The sequence below is a fragment of the Homalodisca vitripennis genome, chromosome 1 (genome assembly GCF_021130785.1).
Source record: "Homalodisca vitripennis isolate AUS2020 chromosome 1, UT_GWSS_2.1, whole genome shotgun sequence".
In the NCBI taxonomy this organism is placed as follows: domain Eukaryota; kingdom Metazoa; phylum Arthropoda; class Insecta; order Hemiptera; family Cicadellidae; genus Homalodisca; species Homalodisca vitripennis.
The window spans coordinates 135,293,865-135,311,752 of NC_060207.1; the positions used below are offsets into that span (position 1 = coordinate 135,293,865).

The window sequence follows — 17,888 nt, forward strand, 5'->3', positions numbered from 1 at the left end:
CACGTTCGCTACCACTATGTTAAGAAAAGTCATATATATATAGACCAGCCGGCTCAAATATGAGCCGCACGGTTTCTACCCGTGGACCGGCGTCCCAAATATCCGCCCCTCAGGGCACCTCAAATAGACTGACATCCCAAATTTACGCCACTGTTTGCGTGTCACTATTATTGCCTTGAAAAATCACTGGTCTATTTTAGAGGCTTGATACTTTTGTATTGGTCTATGGGGATGTCTGGCTCACATGTGGGACGCTTGGTCTCTGGATATCTTAGAAATCACGTCCTGCACAGTTGGTAAACTTGTTCATTGTAGCCTACACTGTTCTTGTTGTAAATCTCACACCATGGGCTTCCTTCTTCTGAACTGGGGTTGAGGGCCTATACGAACATCCTAATTTGGGCGGACAATGTCCTGTAACCGTTTTGAGTGCATTTTAAGATGCTTACGGTTTAATGACCCAGACACCGACAACACAAACAACAGAATGCATAAAATTGAATGCATGAAAGCGTATTAAACCATATCTTAGCAAACTGAACTAGACTTTACAGCCCTGGTAAGTCGCTTTCATTGGATGAAGCTATGGTCCTCTTTAGAGGAAGACTGTCGTTTCGGCAGTATATTTAAAAAAAAGTAACAAAATATGGGATAAAACTTTACGAGCTGACTACATCAGAAGGATACATTATAAATATTATAATTTATCAAGGAAAGGGGATTCTGATGGACACGGATAAAGGCCACTCCTTTGAAGTGGTCAAAAAGTTAATGAAGGACCACATTGGCAAAGGCCACACACTTTTTCTTGACAACTTTTACAATGAAATGAAATGAAATGAAAATTCTCTTTATTTTTTTCAGGCGAAGTTAGGACTACATAGTCCTTTCTTACACTTAACCTGATTATTAGTATATGTAAGTACAAGCCATTTGTAATCTTCAAAATAAAAATTAAATCAACAGCGTTTAAAAAATAAAATGAATATTTTCTATGAATTCTAAAACTAACAACAAATCACTTAACAAAAAAAAAAAAAAAAAACAAGATTGCACTCTTAAATTTATACTGTGTATAAAACTAATATTTGATTATAAAATAATATTAATGATACATTTTAAACAAAAACTTAGTCAAAATATACAACATTACAATTAAAACATTCTATTTTTATAAAAATTATTTACTTACACTCACACATTCATTCATTCTGTCTGCAACAAACCATGACTAGCGATCCTCGGGCACCACGGCCGCGGACATCCGCTGCAAAAAATACAACTTAACAGCCGAAGCAAACCGATCCCGGCTCTCCAAAGATTTTAAAGGATCTGGAAGAGAATTCCACAAACGGCAAGCAGACACTACAAATGATTTATTAAAGACAGTCATTCTGTGGTGGGGGATTCGCAATGTCGACGAGCCAGTGCGGGTGTTCCTTACGCCTTCTCCAATAGCAATGAACTCAAAATCGTTTGTAAAGTATTTTGGAAACCCGGTTTTAAGGATAGAAAAAAGTAAAATTAGGATTCGGAAAGCTCTTAGATCTTGCAATTTTAACGTTGACATTAGTACATAATAAGGTGAGATATGCTCATCTCGCTTTATATTAAACAAAAATCGTAAACAATAATTTTGGATTTTCTGCAATCTATTATTCAAAACCACAGTCATGTCATTAACCACGGCACAACAGTAGAGGAAGTGGGGAAATACGAGTGATTTAATCAGTAAAAGCTTTATGTGGTGTGGTAGAAATCGTTGCATTCTTTTCAGCGTATGAACTGCTGCAAATACCTTTTTACAGGTACCTACAACGTAGTCAGTCCAGTCCAGCGTTTTCGTAATTGTCAATCCCAAACTTCTGACACTACTACAAAATGCCACAGCCTCTCCGTTTACCAATATTTCACGTACATTGTTAAAGTCAACTGTATTCAAAAGTCTAAAATGCCCAATTATTATGGGTTTAGTTTTGTCCGAGTTGAGTTTCAGTCCGTGCTTTTCAGTCCAAAGTACAATCTGTTGAATGTCCAAGTTAATGTTTTCAATAGTTTGGTTAATGTTACTAACACTGCTGTGAGCATATATCTGTAAGTCATCAGCATAAGAGTGAAACTTCGTATGTGTCAGTACCTTGCTTATATCATTAACATATAGTGAAAAAAGTAAAGGGCCAAGAATGGATCCTTGTGGAACACCACACGTAACAGGCTTCCAGTCAGATCTAATGTCATCAATCATAACACACTGCTGTCTTCCACCTAGATAAGATCCCATCCATGTAAGAACCTCGGTGGAAAATCCTATATGTCTCAATTTTTCTACTAATAAAGTGTGATTAACAGTATCGAAAGCTTTAGAATAGTCAAACTGTACTAATACAGTGCACTGCCTTTGATCCATGGCAAACCGGATGTCATCTGTAATTCTCAATAACGCAGTTTCAGTACTGTGATACTGTCGAAATCCAGACTGATAAATGTTAAGAATATTTTGCGATTGTAGAAATTGAGTAATTTGGCAATGCACTATTCGTTCAAGACCTTTAGATAAAGCAGGCAAGATGCTGATAGGCGGAAAAGCAGGTGATGGGATCTTGTTTAGTGGACGGATTTGGGCAATCTTCCATATATCAGGAAAAATACCAGTTCGCAAAGATTCATTAAAAATTAAAGTAAGAGATGGAAGTATAGCGAACAAGACACGTTTCACCAGTCGAATTGATATGTCATCAGCACCAGTTGCATTGGTACTGATTCTGTTGATTACATGCAGGACATCCAACTGCATCACTGGCTTAAATTGAAATAGAGGATATGCATGCTCCGAGGGGGGCAGACTTTGTAGTTGGTTGATGTAATTTTGCACAGCAACATTATTATTTGGTTGAGAAATTAAGAGAAAGTAATCATTTAAATCATTCAAGGGAACTTGGACTGGGACTGAAGAGGGCTGCTTGCCAAAGCCCAACTTTTTCACATTACGCCACATGATCGTTGAAGTCTGTTTCTTATTAGCAAATAACGTGTTGATGTATCTCAATCTAGAATTTCGAAGGCTCTGCTTAACCCTGTTTCGGAGTCGGCGACACTGATCCATGGCCACCGCATCACCAGTCCTCCTGGCTTTCCGGTAGACTGCGTCTCGTTGAGCCATTAAATTTAAAATTTCTTGAGTGAGCCAAGGCACTGGGCGCCTTTTATTCACTCGTTTTTTAACAATTGGAGCATGCTTGTTGAAGAGTGACAGAATCAATGAGTTTAATGTGGCAACCATTTCATTAACGGTCGACTGAGTTTCTACAGAGTGCCATGGTGCTTGAAGTACATCTTCTAGGAAGACATCCTCATTCAAACGCCTAAAATCCCTATATTTCAAGAATCTTTCAAAAGGCTTAGGCGTTTTATAGGAAAGCACACAGAAAATAAGATCATGTTTTGAAACTGCAGGGATTGGAAGTTGCCCTTTGTGAACAATATCATTAAGATCGCTAACTGCTATAATGTCTAAGAGGGTGTGGGATTCAGCAGTGTGGTGTGTAGCGTCCAGTGGTACAATAGTCATGTTGCAACAGTTACACATAGTAGTCAGTTGTTTGTAATCATTGTTCTGTGTTTTCATGAGTAAATCAGTGTTCATGTCACCCATGATTAGGACACGACTGTAGCACGGCATCAGGCGCAAGAGAACATCCTCAAAGTCAGTCAGATGTCCAATCTTAGGAGGGCGGCAACAAACTCCCAGAAGTAGGGCATCCGAACCAGACAATCCAATTTCTAATAACAGATATTCTGGTCTAGCCGAGTACTCCTGTGGTGAAGCATCCAGTAATTTAACCCTTAAAGTTTGTCTGGTGTATACCGCAACACCTCCACCCCCTTTATTGATTCTGTCGTTTCTGTGGAGGACGTATCCACTTATTGATACCTCACTACTGGGAATACTCGGCTTTAGCCATGACTCTGATATTAAAATAATGTCAAAAGTTTGCTGCCGAAATATAGCACTGATATCGTCCGCGTGCCCCCTCAATGACTGAGCATTAATATGGGCAGCTTTTAGTTGTTTGGGATAAGGGGACAGTTCATGTAGCAGGACTTGAGCGGTATCAGGCGGAGGAGTGGATGGGGGAGGTGAAGGAGAAGCCGGGTCGGAGTCACTGTCAGCCGCCGACATCCCCACAGCTGAGCCGCGACCGCCCCGCCACCAGACCACGCTGCTACAGACACACATACACACACATTCATACAATCCTTTCATTTCAACACAATACATCACTATGAAAAAAATAAACAAATATTCCATGTTAGATACGAAGTGAACAAAATATACACAGCCTTGCACTCCATAGATAATACCAATAAATATATACAGTGGTACTAAAATAAAATAGGAGAGAGAGTAAATAAAATGAACATCTAAATAATTGATACCTGATAAAATTGAAATAGTATTAAGTGTGAAAATGGTATGCAAATAAAACAAATTGAAATAATAAACTTTTCAAAAAGTTGTAAACAAAATACTACTTGTTAAACACGAATAAATCAATCATTACGTATACTGTATACAACATATATAACACTAAAAATTCCTACAAATAATATTATATTGTTGTCCTAAAACTTAATTATACACACATATACACACACTCACTACTAAATTACTAAATTTAATACTGCATACAACCTCGCAAGAACATGGTACCTGTATGCCCGCAATATATATCCAATGCCTGCTAAATATAATCTTGAACCCAAACATACAAATACACACACACACAGCTCTACACCCACACATACAATTAAAGAAAAATATTTACTTATTTTTAAGACATTAGACATAAGACATTAATCTACTATCTTAAATCATTACATTTCGAATATTTATGTCGTTATGGAGATGAGGAGAGGGATAAAACACTAATTGTCCAATGACCATGTAGCCGAGCCCTTTTTCTTCTCAGAGGTTACCCAGTTAATGCGGCCGTCTATGGTCCAGACATTTCGCGCCCCATGCTTGGCGATCGCCTGCTGGAGCAGCTCTCGCCGATGGAGCGTCAAGTCCTCCCTAACGGTCACTGGAGTCCCCTTCAACTTCTTCTTGTTATTGAAGACCTCCCTCCGTACACGGTAGCTGACAAACCTGACGATGATGGGCCGTGGTTTCGCCGGGCCGCGGTCATCAGGTCGGCGAGCAGCTCCGACGCGGTGGGAGCGATCTATGTCGGCCAGGCTAACACTGACTCCCAACCTCTCTTTAAATAATTTTACCATCATCTCATCTGTGTCCTCTCCCTGTTCCTCCTTCACACCAAACACCCTCAAGTTGTCGCGCCGCTGATATTGTTCGAGCTACAATAACATTGAGTTAGCGTAGTATCTCATGAACAACAAGACCAACATTAATGGTACTTTGCGGTCAACTAGAGCTGGTAATCCGTAGGTTGTGGTTCAATCAAAGTTGTAAAAAGGGGAGTCTACCAGTCTCCAAAAGGGGGATGTTACAGTTATGAAGTGGTGTGACAAAAGAAATGTGTTGACCATTTCAACATCAAATGGCCCTGAGATGGAGTTGGTAACAAACAAAAGAGGGGAACAAACAATGAAGCCTAGCATGGTTGTCCGCTACAATAAAGGTGTGAGTGGGATCGATCGCAGTGACCAAATGATCTCGTATTATTCCACTCCCAGAAAGTTTCTGCAATGGTACGTCAAAATTTTTTCCAGTTGCTAGACGTCTCCCTGTGGAATGGTGTCTACATTTTCTCAAGGCTTGCCACCAAGACAACTTACCTGAAGTTCAGGGACATAGTAATAAAAAATTACGTTCATATAGAGCCCATGCCAAGGAATCCTCGCTCCAGCCACTGTTCACAGTCTGCTCATACTCCCGTGAAGCTGGAAAAGCATCTGAGGTGCCATGTTTGCAGAGAGAGAAACCAGAAGAGGAAACAAACATTTTATACCTGCACCGTCTGCAGAGACTCAAATAACAAACCGTTTGGCCTATGCATGCCAACTTGTTATAACCAGTGGCACAATAATTAGAATATGAATGTGTGAGCACTTAAATATAATGTAACATGGTACATTCTAAATATTTGTGTAAATTTAATAACTTATATAAATGTTCACTTATTTTGTAAGATAGTTATAAGATAGTTATGGGTTAACAGTCGTGTATTATGTCTTGTAGAGTAAAAAGAATCCCATTTGTGTCTTTGTACCATGAAATAAAATAAACTTTATTTCTACTTTATTTCTTATATTCTACTTTTTGAATTTCTAAAATTAAAATTCTTGTAGGCCTATAGCCTAAGATATGTATAATAGGAAATTCAATGAACATATTTATATGACCCTGTTGTTTGAGCTTTTGTACCATGAAATAAAATACTCTCTTTTATAATAAGATATGCATGTTTGATTGAAACTTACCCTAAAACCTACAGTAACTGAGCAAATAAATAGTGGCTCATATATGGGGCGCTTGGTCTATGTTAAGATTTTGATGCTATAGACCGAGTGTCCATATATGCACCGCCGTAAAAATTACGCAAATCAGCAATATATCAAATAAGAACAGTACAAATGTACATTTTAGGTTATTTTGTTGAATTATAGTTCAGTTCAACAATATTTTATCCTTGGTCTGTGGTTAGTCTCACACCAATTATTCTCGGTCTGTGTATCTGTGTAGAACAACTACATTTTGTAACGTTGGTCTGTTGTGGTGACCCGAGCTGCACAAATATGCGCCGCCTGGTAGCGAACGTTTTAAGCACTATGTACTTAAATATTGTAAAAAATTAAAATGTTAACAAATGTTCCAGCCTCTTTGACGAACTTCAGCTGAAACATCAAAGAAGGTTTAAAATGGTAAACAGCTGATTAATGTCAGTTAAGTTTGTATTGTGAAATATTAATATTATCATTATTTTTCCAAATTTTAAAGTTTTCCAGGAAAATTTTCTGATCTTTTTCTTCTTAAAAATCCTTGGATTTGAACAAATATTAAAAAAAAAGAATTTACCAAATTGGTCCAGCTGTTCTCAAAAGTAGTGCAACACATGGGGATTCATTTTTATTTATAAGATGGTTTTATTGCAGTGGTTCTCAAACTTTTTACTTCGAGCTCCCTTGCATAATCCAGCTGTAAGCCGGACCCCCCTAAATATAAGCGTACTATATTTTACAATAGAATAGTATTTTTAATTTTACAGTACATTTTTATTTAGTAGTTAAGTTTTGCACATTCTATGCATATTTCATTAGAGTCTAATAAAGCAATTGGTTTAATCATAATCAATCAACAAATTGTATTCAAACAATTACAATTTATTATTTATTTATTTCGGTTACTACAGTACATAGGCTAATTGTCATTTGTAACTCAAATTTCAACTTTGTGCTTGTTTACTTTCTGTGTATAGTTTGTTGAAATACAGTGTCAGTTCTGATAATGCTACTCTAAGTTCATAGGCCAAATCCAGTTTTGAGCAACCTCATGGCAGCTAGAGCAGAAAATCCAGTTTCACAAGAATAGATTAATTAGTTTTTTCACTCAAAATTTTGTGTTCTTTTTGTACACCATTTCAGAAGGATATGAGAGAAGATTCCATAAACTTAATTCCAAACCCAGTGTCACCTAGGTGGTCAATAAGATTTTCTTTTTCCATTATATTGAGGGAGCACTCATCGACTGAGGGTTTAAACAGGTTTTGAATCCATACAATTTCTTTCATGCAATTTCTTATTAAAATATTTTCCAAAACAATATTTGAGAATTTCGAAATTTTTAAGAAAGTAGTTGCAATAGTTTTAAATCCATTTCTTTAATCATAATTTTACTATTAGGAAATGGCTACAAATTGTCACTTTGCAGACCGCCCATGTACAAACTTAGTTTCTTTATAAAGCTTTTCACCTTTTCAGTCCATTACAGAACAGTCCATTACAGTTTCCATTTTTTCTGTAAAGACATGTTCTGTATATTTATATTCTAGAAGATATCTGTGACGTATGCTAATCGCAGCAAAAATCTGAGTCAATGAATACCGTCGTTTTGGTGGTTTTCTGAAGCAAAAATGCGAGGGGAAAAAAATGCGGTACTTTGTGATTATACCGACCATACCCAGACATGAATCGTTATTTGACATTTTGCTTCTACTGATTACTAGATTAGCGTAGAACAATATTTCGTCAATATAAAACAGGAATTGTCTTATCGCAAACCCCTCCCCATCCTCAGACAGAGGTGAAAGTCGAGCGGTCTAGTAGATAACGTGATTGCAGAGTCTCGCCGCCCGTTCAGCTGGTGCGTCGCTTTGTTGTACTTCCGTGTTTTACCTCTACATTTCTCCAAACACAAAAATTCAATAAAAACAAACATTACCAAACTAAAACTAAACTCTTTATTGAAAAAACACTCAAAACTTGTTTTTATTCTTGATCACACTCTGCCATCCAAAATGCGAGTGCCTCCGGCCATCAGCGCGGTCTTTGGTGCTGCCCCGCGCTGATGTCAACGAAAGAAAAACATCCCTCAAGATAGTACCTATCAGTAAAATATCAAATTCTAGAAGGTCTGATCAGAAATATAAATTGAATTGTAATGGAAAGGCAATTATGTACCGTGCAAATCATATGATGCCGCGCGGCCTGCCGTAATCGGTATTCTCGAGAAAGATAAGATAACAGCGACAACAATACCGATCACAATATCTGGAAATGCTTGTAAGTTTGTAATTTTGTAATTAAAGAGTTGTTTTTTCGTTCTATCATGTTTGTTTCTATAAATTTATATTTTTGTGTTCTTCATACTGGTGTGGTCGGTATAATCCCAAAGTACCAAAAATGCAAATGCTTAATTTTGTTTAAGCTCAAATATTCTGGTTAGAGTCTTTCCTCTCGATAACCAGCAAGCTTTAGTTTGAAATGGTAAAGCTGTGTGTTCTGAGACCATATCTTCACAGAGAATCTTAAAAACTCGAGACTTAAAACACTGCCCTTTAATGACATTGACTGGTTTAACGTCCACAGGTAAAATTTCATTATGTTCCGGGGTTATACCTTATGATGCTAAAGCCTCTCTATGAAATTGGTTTCAATTTGAGGGCCAATGTTATTCACAGAAAAAATTCCCTTTGTCCAAGGTAGTTTTCCATGTTTTTCCAAACCATATCAGGGCATTTTTTGTTCCTAACTCTATGAGGCCTAGGCCTATTGACAGTGCTAGCATCTCCATCACCAATGTCCTCTTGAATTTCTGTTTCACGTTCAGAACCTGAACTATTTACAACAAGAAATTCCTGCTGAGCAAAATCACTATCAAGTTCACTGTTCCATTCAGCAATGTTTATAGTAGTCCTACTTGTACTGGTCATTTTAGTTACTTCTAACCCATTGTAAACAATTTGTGTACAGAATATAAAATATTTTAGGCCTAGGCCCAGTCTAAAACGTATCACAATATTCCTAACCTACGCTAAAAACTTAAACAAACCCGTTTTGATTTTAATAAAACTTTGAATGTTTATGCATTATTTTGTTACAACACGAAATGAAAATGAGAATGAGACGAAAAATAAAAAGCACTAAGATTGTAAAACAACTTAATAAACCGTTTCGAAGAATGCACAATAAAAACAACCAATTCGCAACAACAATGTGACTGCTTCACTACTGTGCAGTTGTCTGAAAACAGCTGGCTAAATATTTATTTTTACAAATCTGTTGTGAAGAAATATCTAACGTCTTTTGAACACCTATCGATATTACTATTAATCCAAACAATAGATTGATTCTTCTCCTTTAAATTAGTATATGAATCGGTATTTCGATAAGTATCTTATTGATGTCATGAAACGTACGCTATTCGTCACGACTCAATCTCAGTGGTACTGCCAGGTCAGTACAGCATACGTCACAAACCGTTGATGGGTTAATAATTGTATTTTTAAGTATTTACATAGAATGCAATTAACAAAGTCAATGTAACAATATACAGAACTAAAAATATCCATATCATAACTTAAATAAAAAAATAATGTAAATTAAAAACAATCTACAACTAGTAAAAGGAACACATTCAAATGTAAACACACATACAAAATCACACAAATGTTATATATAATATTAACATAAAAAATAAAAGACTACAGTTATAAGTTGTGGTTACTCATATCACAGATCATAACTCTTCTACTCAATAAAAAACATTTTCTTTTAACCAAATCCCTATGATTGCTTTACATTTATTTAAGGGTACAGACCTTGCGTTTTCTGGTAGTTTGTTAAGTTTTATCTTAATAGTTCATTGATTATTTTTTAATGTAATTTAAAAACAGTAATAAACACATACAGATGTAAACAAAAAAGATGTACCATTTGTTGATTAGTATTTGGCTCCTATGGTCTATGGAACAGTAGCCTAAAGTTTGTTGTGAAAGTTTTTTAACACTGTATACTAAAAATATAGCTCTATGAAAAACTAAATAAATGTGCTTTGTTTTTAAATTAATTTTTTTAATTATTACAGAAGATGGAATTAATTATAGTTGCTTTCAAAAATAATTTTATTGCTTTCATCTAACAGAATTTTATTACAATTTTTTCACATACTAGATATTTTGTTGAGGTTGGTATGTCCTTATTTTACCTTATTGTAATACCATCTCATTGATGAATCTTTTTAGAATGTTAGCTCCAACAAATTCTGTACTAGAGTTACTATACACAATCTTCAAATTGCGTAAGTACAGTGTGATAAAAGTACCTTATTTGAGATCAGTACCAATAGCTACCTTATGACTATGTACATGTTTAGTACCCAAACAGACTAATAGGGAGAGATAATATTTTAATTGTTTTGATATCTCATACTTAGGAAAAATAAGAGTCACCACCAACATAGAGTGGCCAAACTGGCATCCTCACAGATTTGGTCAATCTTCTATTAGCTGGGTTTTATTTTTGGACTTATGCCTGAAGCAAGTGATGCACCTTAAAAATATTAGAATACACAGGTTACAATCTTTGTTGTCGATGACAAATGGAGTGTTTTGGACAAATTATGCACTTGTTAGAAATTCTGGTTTAAGAAGTTGACATTTTAGTAGGACATATAATCAAGCTGATGTAATCTATGTTTCCTTACAACAAAAATGTTCCATTGGAGAACTGAAGTTAATTTTATCATGTTAACAGTTTGTTAATATGATGTAAAATACAGCTCCATGCCACCAACCTAATTTGAAAGTATCATTGGAGAATGCATTTTAGACCTACGCTGTTTGATCAGATCGTTGTCAATAATAAGGGTAAAAGAAAACAAAACTATTTTTTTAAGTTGTACTTGATAAATTTAAAGCTATATCAACACTTAGATGAAAGTAGTGCAGAAGCGAAAATCAGTTTAAAGTTGAGTGTTTGTGAAAGATTCTTCTAATTTGAGCCATGACAGTGGCAGTTGTATCCAATAGTCACTAATCTATCCAGTGCTGGAAGGGGTAACTATGGAATCGGTCTGTGCTACTTGTGCTGGCTCGCTCCTTGTCACTGGACTCTGTGGTCGAACTGGCGTTGGAGTTGTTGGGGTCATAGTACTCAAATACTAGTGTGAAACAAGCCAGCATCATCCCCATCACTATCAGTGTGTACACTCCTCCTGGAAAACTCCTTATCTTGTTATGTGAAACATCCATTGTTAAACTATCCTACCTTATCAATCATGTAGATCTTCATTAATGCTTAAAAGTAAAAAATCCATAAATTACAATTCAATTAGCTGGTCAATACACTCAGTGGAGGTCTCATGAAATTAATTTGATATAATAATTTGACTAGACATTGATAACACCTAGTTATGTATTTATCTTGTTAAAATAAACCTACATTTTTGTTTAAAGAAAAATAAAAGGTATCTTGTAGATTTTGGAGATGGAGGTAGGTAAGCATTTGTAAGTAACAAATTGTGGAAAAACATTTTTATCTTACTGCACAAATAACTGCTTTTTTATACTTATGTAGATCCATGAATTGATTGGTTTTGTCACATTATAACGGGAATATGAAAAATCAGCTGGTGTAGTTTTTCCAATGTGCTAACCTTAAATTTTGTTATTGTTTTAATACAACTAAATAACAGCTGTATTTGATACATAAACTTGGAAGTATGACTATTTTTAGTTATTATGCAATAACAATTAAATAAACAATACAAGTTTTAATTTTGTGTTCCATATAATAAAAAATGTTGTTTATCACATAGAGCAAAAATGCCTTTTACTATTAATCGTGTATATCTGAAAACAACCACTTTTGCTCCCAGTGATGAAAAATACTTAACCCAACTTTCAGGTTCTTATGCAGCTTTCGTTGTTGTATTTTAATAAATATTTAATAAAGAAATCAGTGCAATGAAGTGAGAGATAAAGATTGGAGAATGGTGAAAATGTAATAATACTGGAATTCCTAGAATTAACAAAAGGAGGGGTTAATCGAGACAGAAATGTAATAATATCCAGTCTCAAAACCAAAACAAACGACCAATGGGAAGCCTCTAATTAATAATGAAGGGAGTTTTTGCTCTAATTTGTGAGAAAATGGAAGAAATATTGTTGTAAAAACATTAATACTTCTAACATTTTTCATCCAAATTAGAGCCAAAATTCTCAAGATTACTAATTTGAGGCTTCCAATTAATAATTTATTCTGGTTATTAAAGTCAGCAGAAGGCCAAACTGACAGAATTAAGCCTTCATGAAAGCCTCTTAACAGTGTAGATCATACTGCTTTCAGTAACAGCAAGTTCTTCCACCTATTGATTTAGGTAACGGAAAGTGTGTTAGACTTAATGACCGTCTACATCCAATTAATGTTTGGGTGAACTGTGGGAAATATATTGATGAACAAATACATTCAGTTGCTTTATTATAGGCTTAACTGGCCATAGGCAGACCATCAACAAAATATATAACGAAATTTTGTGAACTTTGACAAACTCTAGTAGAGCGAATGTTGTGGTGGATGCAGCCAACCTTTATGAAAGAACACATGGTTAGAGTGAAAAACAGATGTGCCAATTGGGATAATAACTTAATCAAATCTGAGTGATTGTGCAGGCAGTGATTCATAAAAAATTAAATTTTGTTGAGATAGGTCACTGTTCTTGAAGAAAAAAACAAATAAAAAACATTAATGCATAGAAGACCAGTGTAGGAAAATCAATTACTGACTCTATACATGGCCAGTGGATGTTGCTTAACTGGATGTTCGATGCTGCTAGCAACTGAGGATCAATCAGGGAATCACAAAACCTACTTCATTATTGCAATATTGTTGAAATAATATGTTCTCCACTACTGTATGACCTCAAGGAAAATGTATTGAAATAACTATTAAAATCTGTACGAGAAAGATTGAGTCATCTGTTTTGTTAAAAATTTAGATCTACGATTTAACTATTAATTAGTTAAATATCAATACTTTAAATTAGTTTTCAAAATTTGTACAATATTTGGAAAAAATCTCCCAGATCCATTTGTATAGCTCATCAGCGATACAAGTAATAATTAACATTAATTAAAATATAAAATAACTAATTATTAGATTTTAGGTTGTAATTTGAAATGATTTAAAATCCATCCCATTACATGATGGTGGTCACAATGTGGGATGAAACAATACAAACATTTTGTACCTTATACAGATTGTCGCCTTAAACGTGGGACAAACTTTTAATAATATACCCTAATTTGTGAAACAAAACTAATGAATACTATTACAAAACAAATTTTTCTTACTTAGTATATTGAGTTCAGTCACATTTGTCAACCACTTACCGATGTTACTGAGGTATATCCCTTCCTCTTTAGTCAAGTCATCATGATGTTCACAATCCTTCCGTTCTGGGTTCTCATCCCACCAAACCTCCTTTAGCTTTTCCAGGCGTCTTTGGTTCAGTAGATGAACAATCCTGATTCATCAAATAAAATTTAGTCAATGAATAGGTCTACGTGAGAATTAAAACTTCCAGAATGGAATAGTAATCTGTGAATGGTTTAAGGTGATATTCAGGTTTTCAACGTGTGATGTAGACTTTTGTGAATTAAGTTTTTCTTACAATTGGTAAACTAGTCTTTATAGTGAAGTTTGTGAAAAAATAAACACTATACTATATTATATTCTCGTATTTTAATGTAAAATAGACTCAGTAAAAGCCTGGCTCTGTTTTTTGCAACATCTTTTTTTCTGAAATTTGGCAACACTGGATACATAAAATTGAATCCCTCTATGGTTGACTAAGTGCTCAGTGGACACAAAATATTTCTTCTTTGTGTGCTCTTTGTAATATCTTTATGTGAAGAAGGTTAGGAATATCCTTCCAATCTGGGAAAGGTAAGCCTGCTTTTAGGTCATAAACTGACATTTGAAAACCTTTTTGCCCTATTTAATCGTGAAAACGATCACATAAGTATTTTGTTGAGCGTATACTCTCTAAAGGATTAAAACGTCCAGATTTTTTACCTGTAGATATTTTATAGAAAGAGACTACAACAGGTCATAAACACAATGGAACTGCAGATGAACATAACAAAACAGATTAATGGCGTTGGTATAAACACACCAATAAAGGAGCCTTAAATTTGATATCTTTAAATTGTGTAAATGTAATGAACAAGACAACCATTTTGAGTAATGTACAAAGTTAGTTACAAAACTTAGTATCAGGTAAAAATAACTGACCAGGAAACACTGACAAAAGAATGTTTTTACTTCATTGAACATTAAAAATCTATGTGCTCAGTGATATTATTGGGCTTCGACGTGAGGGTTTATAAAGAGTATATAAAGGAGTGGCCACTAGAGTAGTTATGGAAGAAGCCTCAAAGGCAACATACATTCAGTACAATGCACATATTTTGTCATTTGTGTGTTGTAACCAGTTGTACATGTGTTATCTTAATACGAAACACATTTTTGTTTATCAAAGTCTTAAAAACTTTAGTGATTGAGTAGCAACATTGAAATCTTGTAAGTGTTACCATTGGTTTAGGGTTGCTGGTTGAGGCAGTGTGTTCTTGTTAAATATTTTTGAAACCACTCAGGTAACTCTACAAGAACCTTGCACAGAGAGACCCTGGCTTTGGTGGACAAAACAATACTGTTAGTTTTTAGAATAATTGTGGGTTATATTCTTATATCTAATCTTAAATATAATCTATATACATGCCAAATTTCATCTAAATATGTTCTCCTAGTTTTTTTGTGATTGCATTGTGTAATTTCAGCGTCTTAATTGGGGTGGCAAGGATCACTGGGATTCCAGAGGGTATGAAATAAGGTCAAAATGGAGGTCTGGAGCAGTTAGTAGAGAGACTGTATAAAATTGTTGGTTTTTAAGCTTTTTTGAACTATTTTCAATTGACTGAATGCTCTGCTTAGGCAATTTTTTAAATTGTATGTAATCTTAAAGTATTGTTTTACTTGTAGTAAAAAAATGCAAAGTTGTTTTTAGTTGTGAATTGAAATGAGATTAAGCCGTATTCACTCACGCTTTATTCAAGGTCTCCTTAATAGGAGAGTTCTTCTGTAGAGCAATACCCAAAGGTAGTTTTCCAAATTCTTCACCAACCTGGAAAAAAGAATATTTATTCACTTTATCGGTTACATTTCTTATAAATTATTTGTAATTTGAACTTTTTAGATCATTTATATCTGAAGTTGTTTAGCCAATTTCCAAATATAAAAAAAAACTACTTGAACATTCCATAACAAAGTTTGCATAATCTTATCAGCATCTCCTCTTTAACAGTCTTTGTCTTATTGTGTGCACAATCCTCTTGTAACTTACTTTGGATGTTTCGTCTCTGTAATAGTTATTTTATATTTTATCCACAGACAGTAAAATTTATCTAGACTCCATCGAAACAGTTGTTAACTGTTCTTAGATTTATACAGCAAACTATTCTTGTATTTATATATAATAGTAGAACGCTTTTGAAAATCACACAACTAAGTTGATTCAAATATGTGTTAAATACAGAGTTAAAATCCAAATAATTAAAAATTAGTACAAGTTTCTCTAAGAAATGTACTATTTGTAAAAAAAAACATTCACACACACCTTTGCTGCTACCTCTCTGGCATTGCGGTTTCGTCAAACTGCTCTTGTAAAACCACAATATTTTCTAAGTGCCTTTTATGTTTAGAGAATGTATACTTATGTTTTTTAAATTCAAGATTTGACTATTTCCTATCCACATTCCATACAATACATAATATCATGCAATACATATCTAGGTATTAATCAATATAGTGCAAGCTAATAATGTATCTAATGCTTATTCCACAACAGTGAGAAAATTATTTGCAAAAGCAACTACTTTTGTTTAATATATTCTATTTTAATTTCAATACATTAAACATTATGTTATTTTTTTAATACTGAAACCCAATGACATCTAACCAATATGTTCATTTAGCGGAAATAATTTCTAAAATATTTTTAAAATATGGAGATTAAACCAGTATAGTTTGATAAATAACATCCATATTTTCACAAATTATAAAACTTTTAGTGAAAGTGCATTTCTATAATTGGGAAATTTTAAAAGATTTTAAAAACTAACAACTGAACATTAGCTGTTACTGTACAAAACAATAGATTTGTTTTGTTTATGAAGTCGACACCATTTTTTATTTAAAACATATATTAAAATTAGGAGAGTTAAAAAGTAAAAACACAGACACTAATTTTTTTAAAATGAGTTTTTACAGGACCCAAAACGTTTGTTAGATTATAACTCTCCGACTCCATCAAAATAAAACGTTACTAAGTAATTGTAACAGGAATTGTAAAGATTGGGTAGTTTTTTTATGAGGAATTTATTGTTGACAGTTTATCCCATACACATCAGAAATAAGCTACTGTCATCTAGAAATTTCACATTGAAGGTAGAGTATAATAATTTGTGAGTGTTATAACTTTATTTATTCAAAAGTTACTGCTATCACTGTGATGATAATGAATTTATTGGCTTATTTAAAACTTGAATGCCCACTATCTTGAAATTTTATAAGATACAGACATCCCATGAGAAACAATAACTGTTTAAAATCATTTAAGTTTTTAAAACTCAGTTGCTACCCCATTTTTAAATGTAGCAGAGATAGAATATTGGACCACTGTTAAAATATTAAAGGCCCCTTTTAGGAATACATATCTATAATCAAATAATGTACAAACTTATCCAGCACACTTATACTAAAAAAATACTGTATTAAGCATGCTTTAAATCAGTTATGAAGTGTGATATGATTATTATGTTTGGGTGAGTTGTTTCTGTGATTTACAAAGCATTGTACAATCACTAAATGGTAAAGAAGTTGAAAAGTCACAAGATTAAAATTTACTGTTTGATAATTCTGGCATTTTTTATTGTAATCTACAGTGATTTGTTAGTGAGAAGTAGTAAGTTTTACAAAACTATTAACTATTATTTAAATTTTGTTTTTTGATGGCTGATAAACGTTCAGATATTGAAGGTAAAAATTCAAGACAAATGTGTCAAACTTTTATTTGAATTTTTGACTGACTTGTGAATTTGTCCAAAATGTATTCAAGTGCAATAGTGCAATAATTATGCCAGAACTAATTATAAGAAATCATAAATTACTGTGTTATAGTTATTGTTTTTAGTATAAACCTTGCGTTACATCACATAAGCTATACAACCTTTCAAAGGAGGATTGTTTTGGGATTTGGAGTTTATGACTGATGAAGATATAAAAACATTTTTGGTATATTTTTCATGAGGATGGTTGTATTTGGTAAATAACTATAACATCTATTAAATATTAAAACTTTGGTTACTGGA

General features: G+C 34.0%; 1 protein-coding gene across 1 annotated transcript in view; it reads right to left on the minus strand.

Annotated features, from left to right (window-relative positions):
• Positions 1-10,562: 10,562 nt before the first annotated feature.
• The window catches only part of LOC124371678 (ionotropic receptor 25a-like), a 48,183-nt gene continuing 40,857 nt past the window's right edge, over positions 10,563-17,888 (minus strand). The window contains exons 16-18 of the mRNA XM_046830018.1: positions 15,564-15,643; positions 13,851-13,984; positions 10,563-11,674 (exon numbers count right to left, since the gene is read on the minus strand). Coding sequence (XP_046685974.1) covers positions 11,493-11,674; positions 13,851-13,984; positions 15,564-15,643 — 396 coding nt within the window. The 3' untranslated portion in view covers positions 10,563-11,492. The remainder of the gene's footprint in view (positions 11,675-13,850; positions 13,985-15,563; positions 15,644-17,888) is intronic.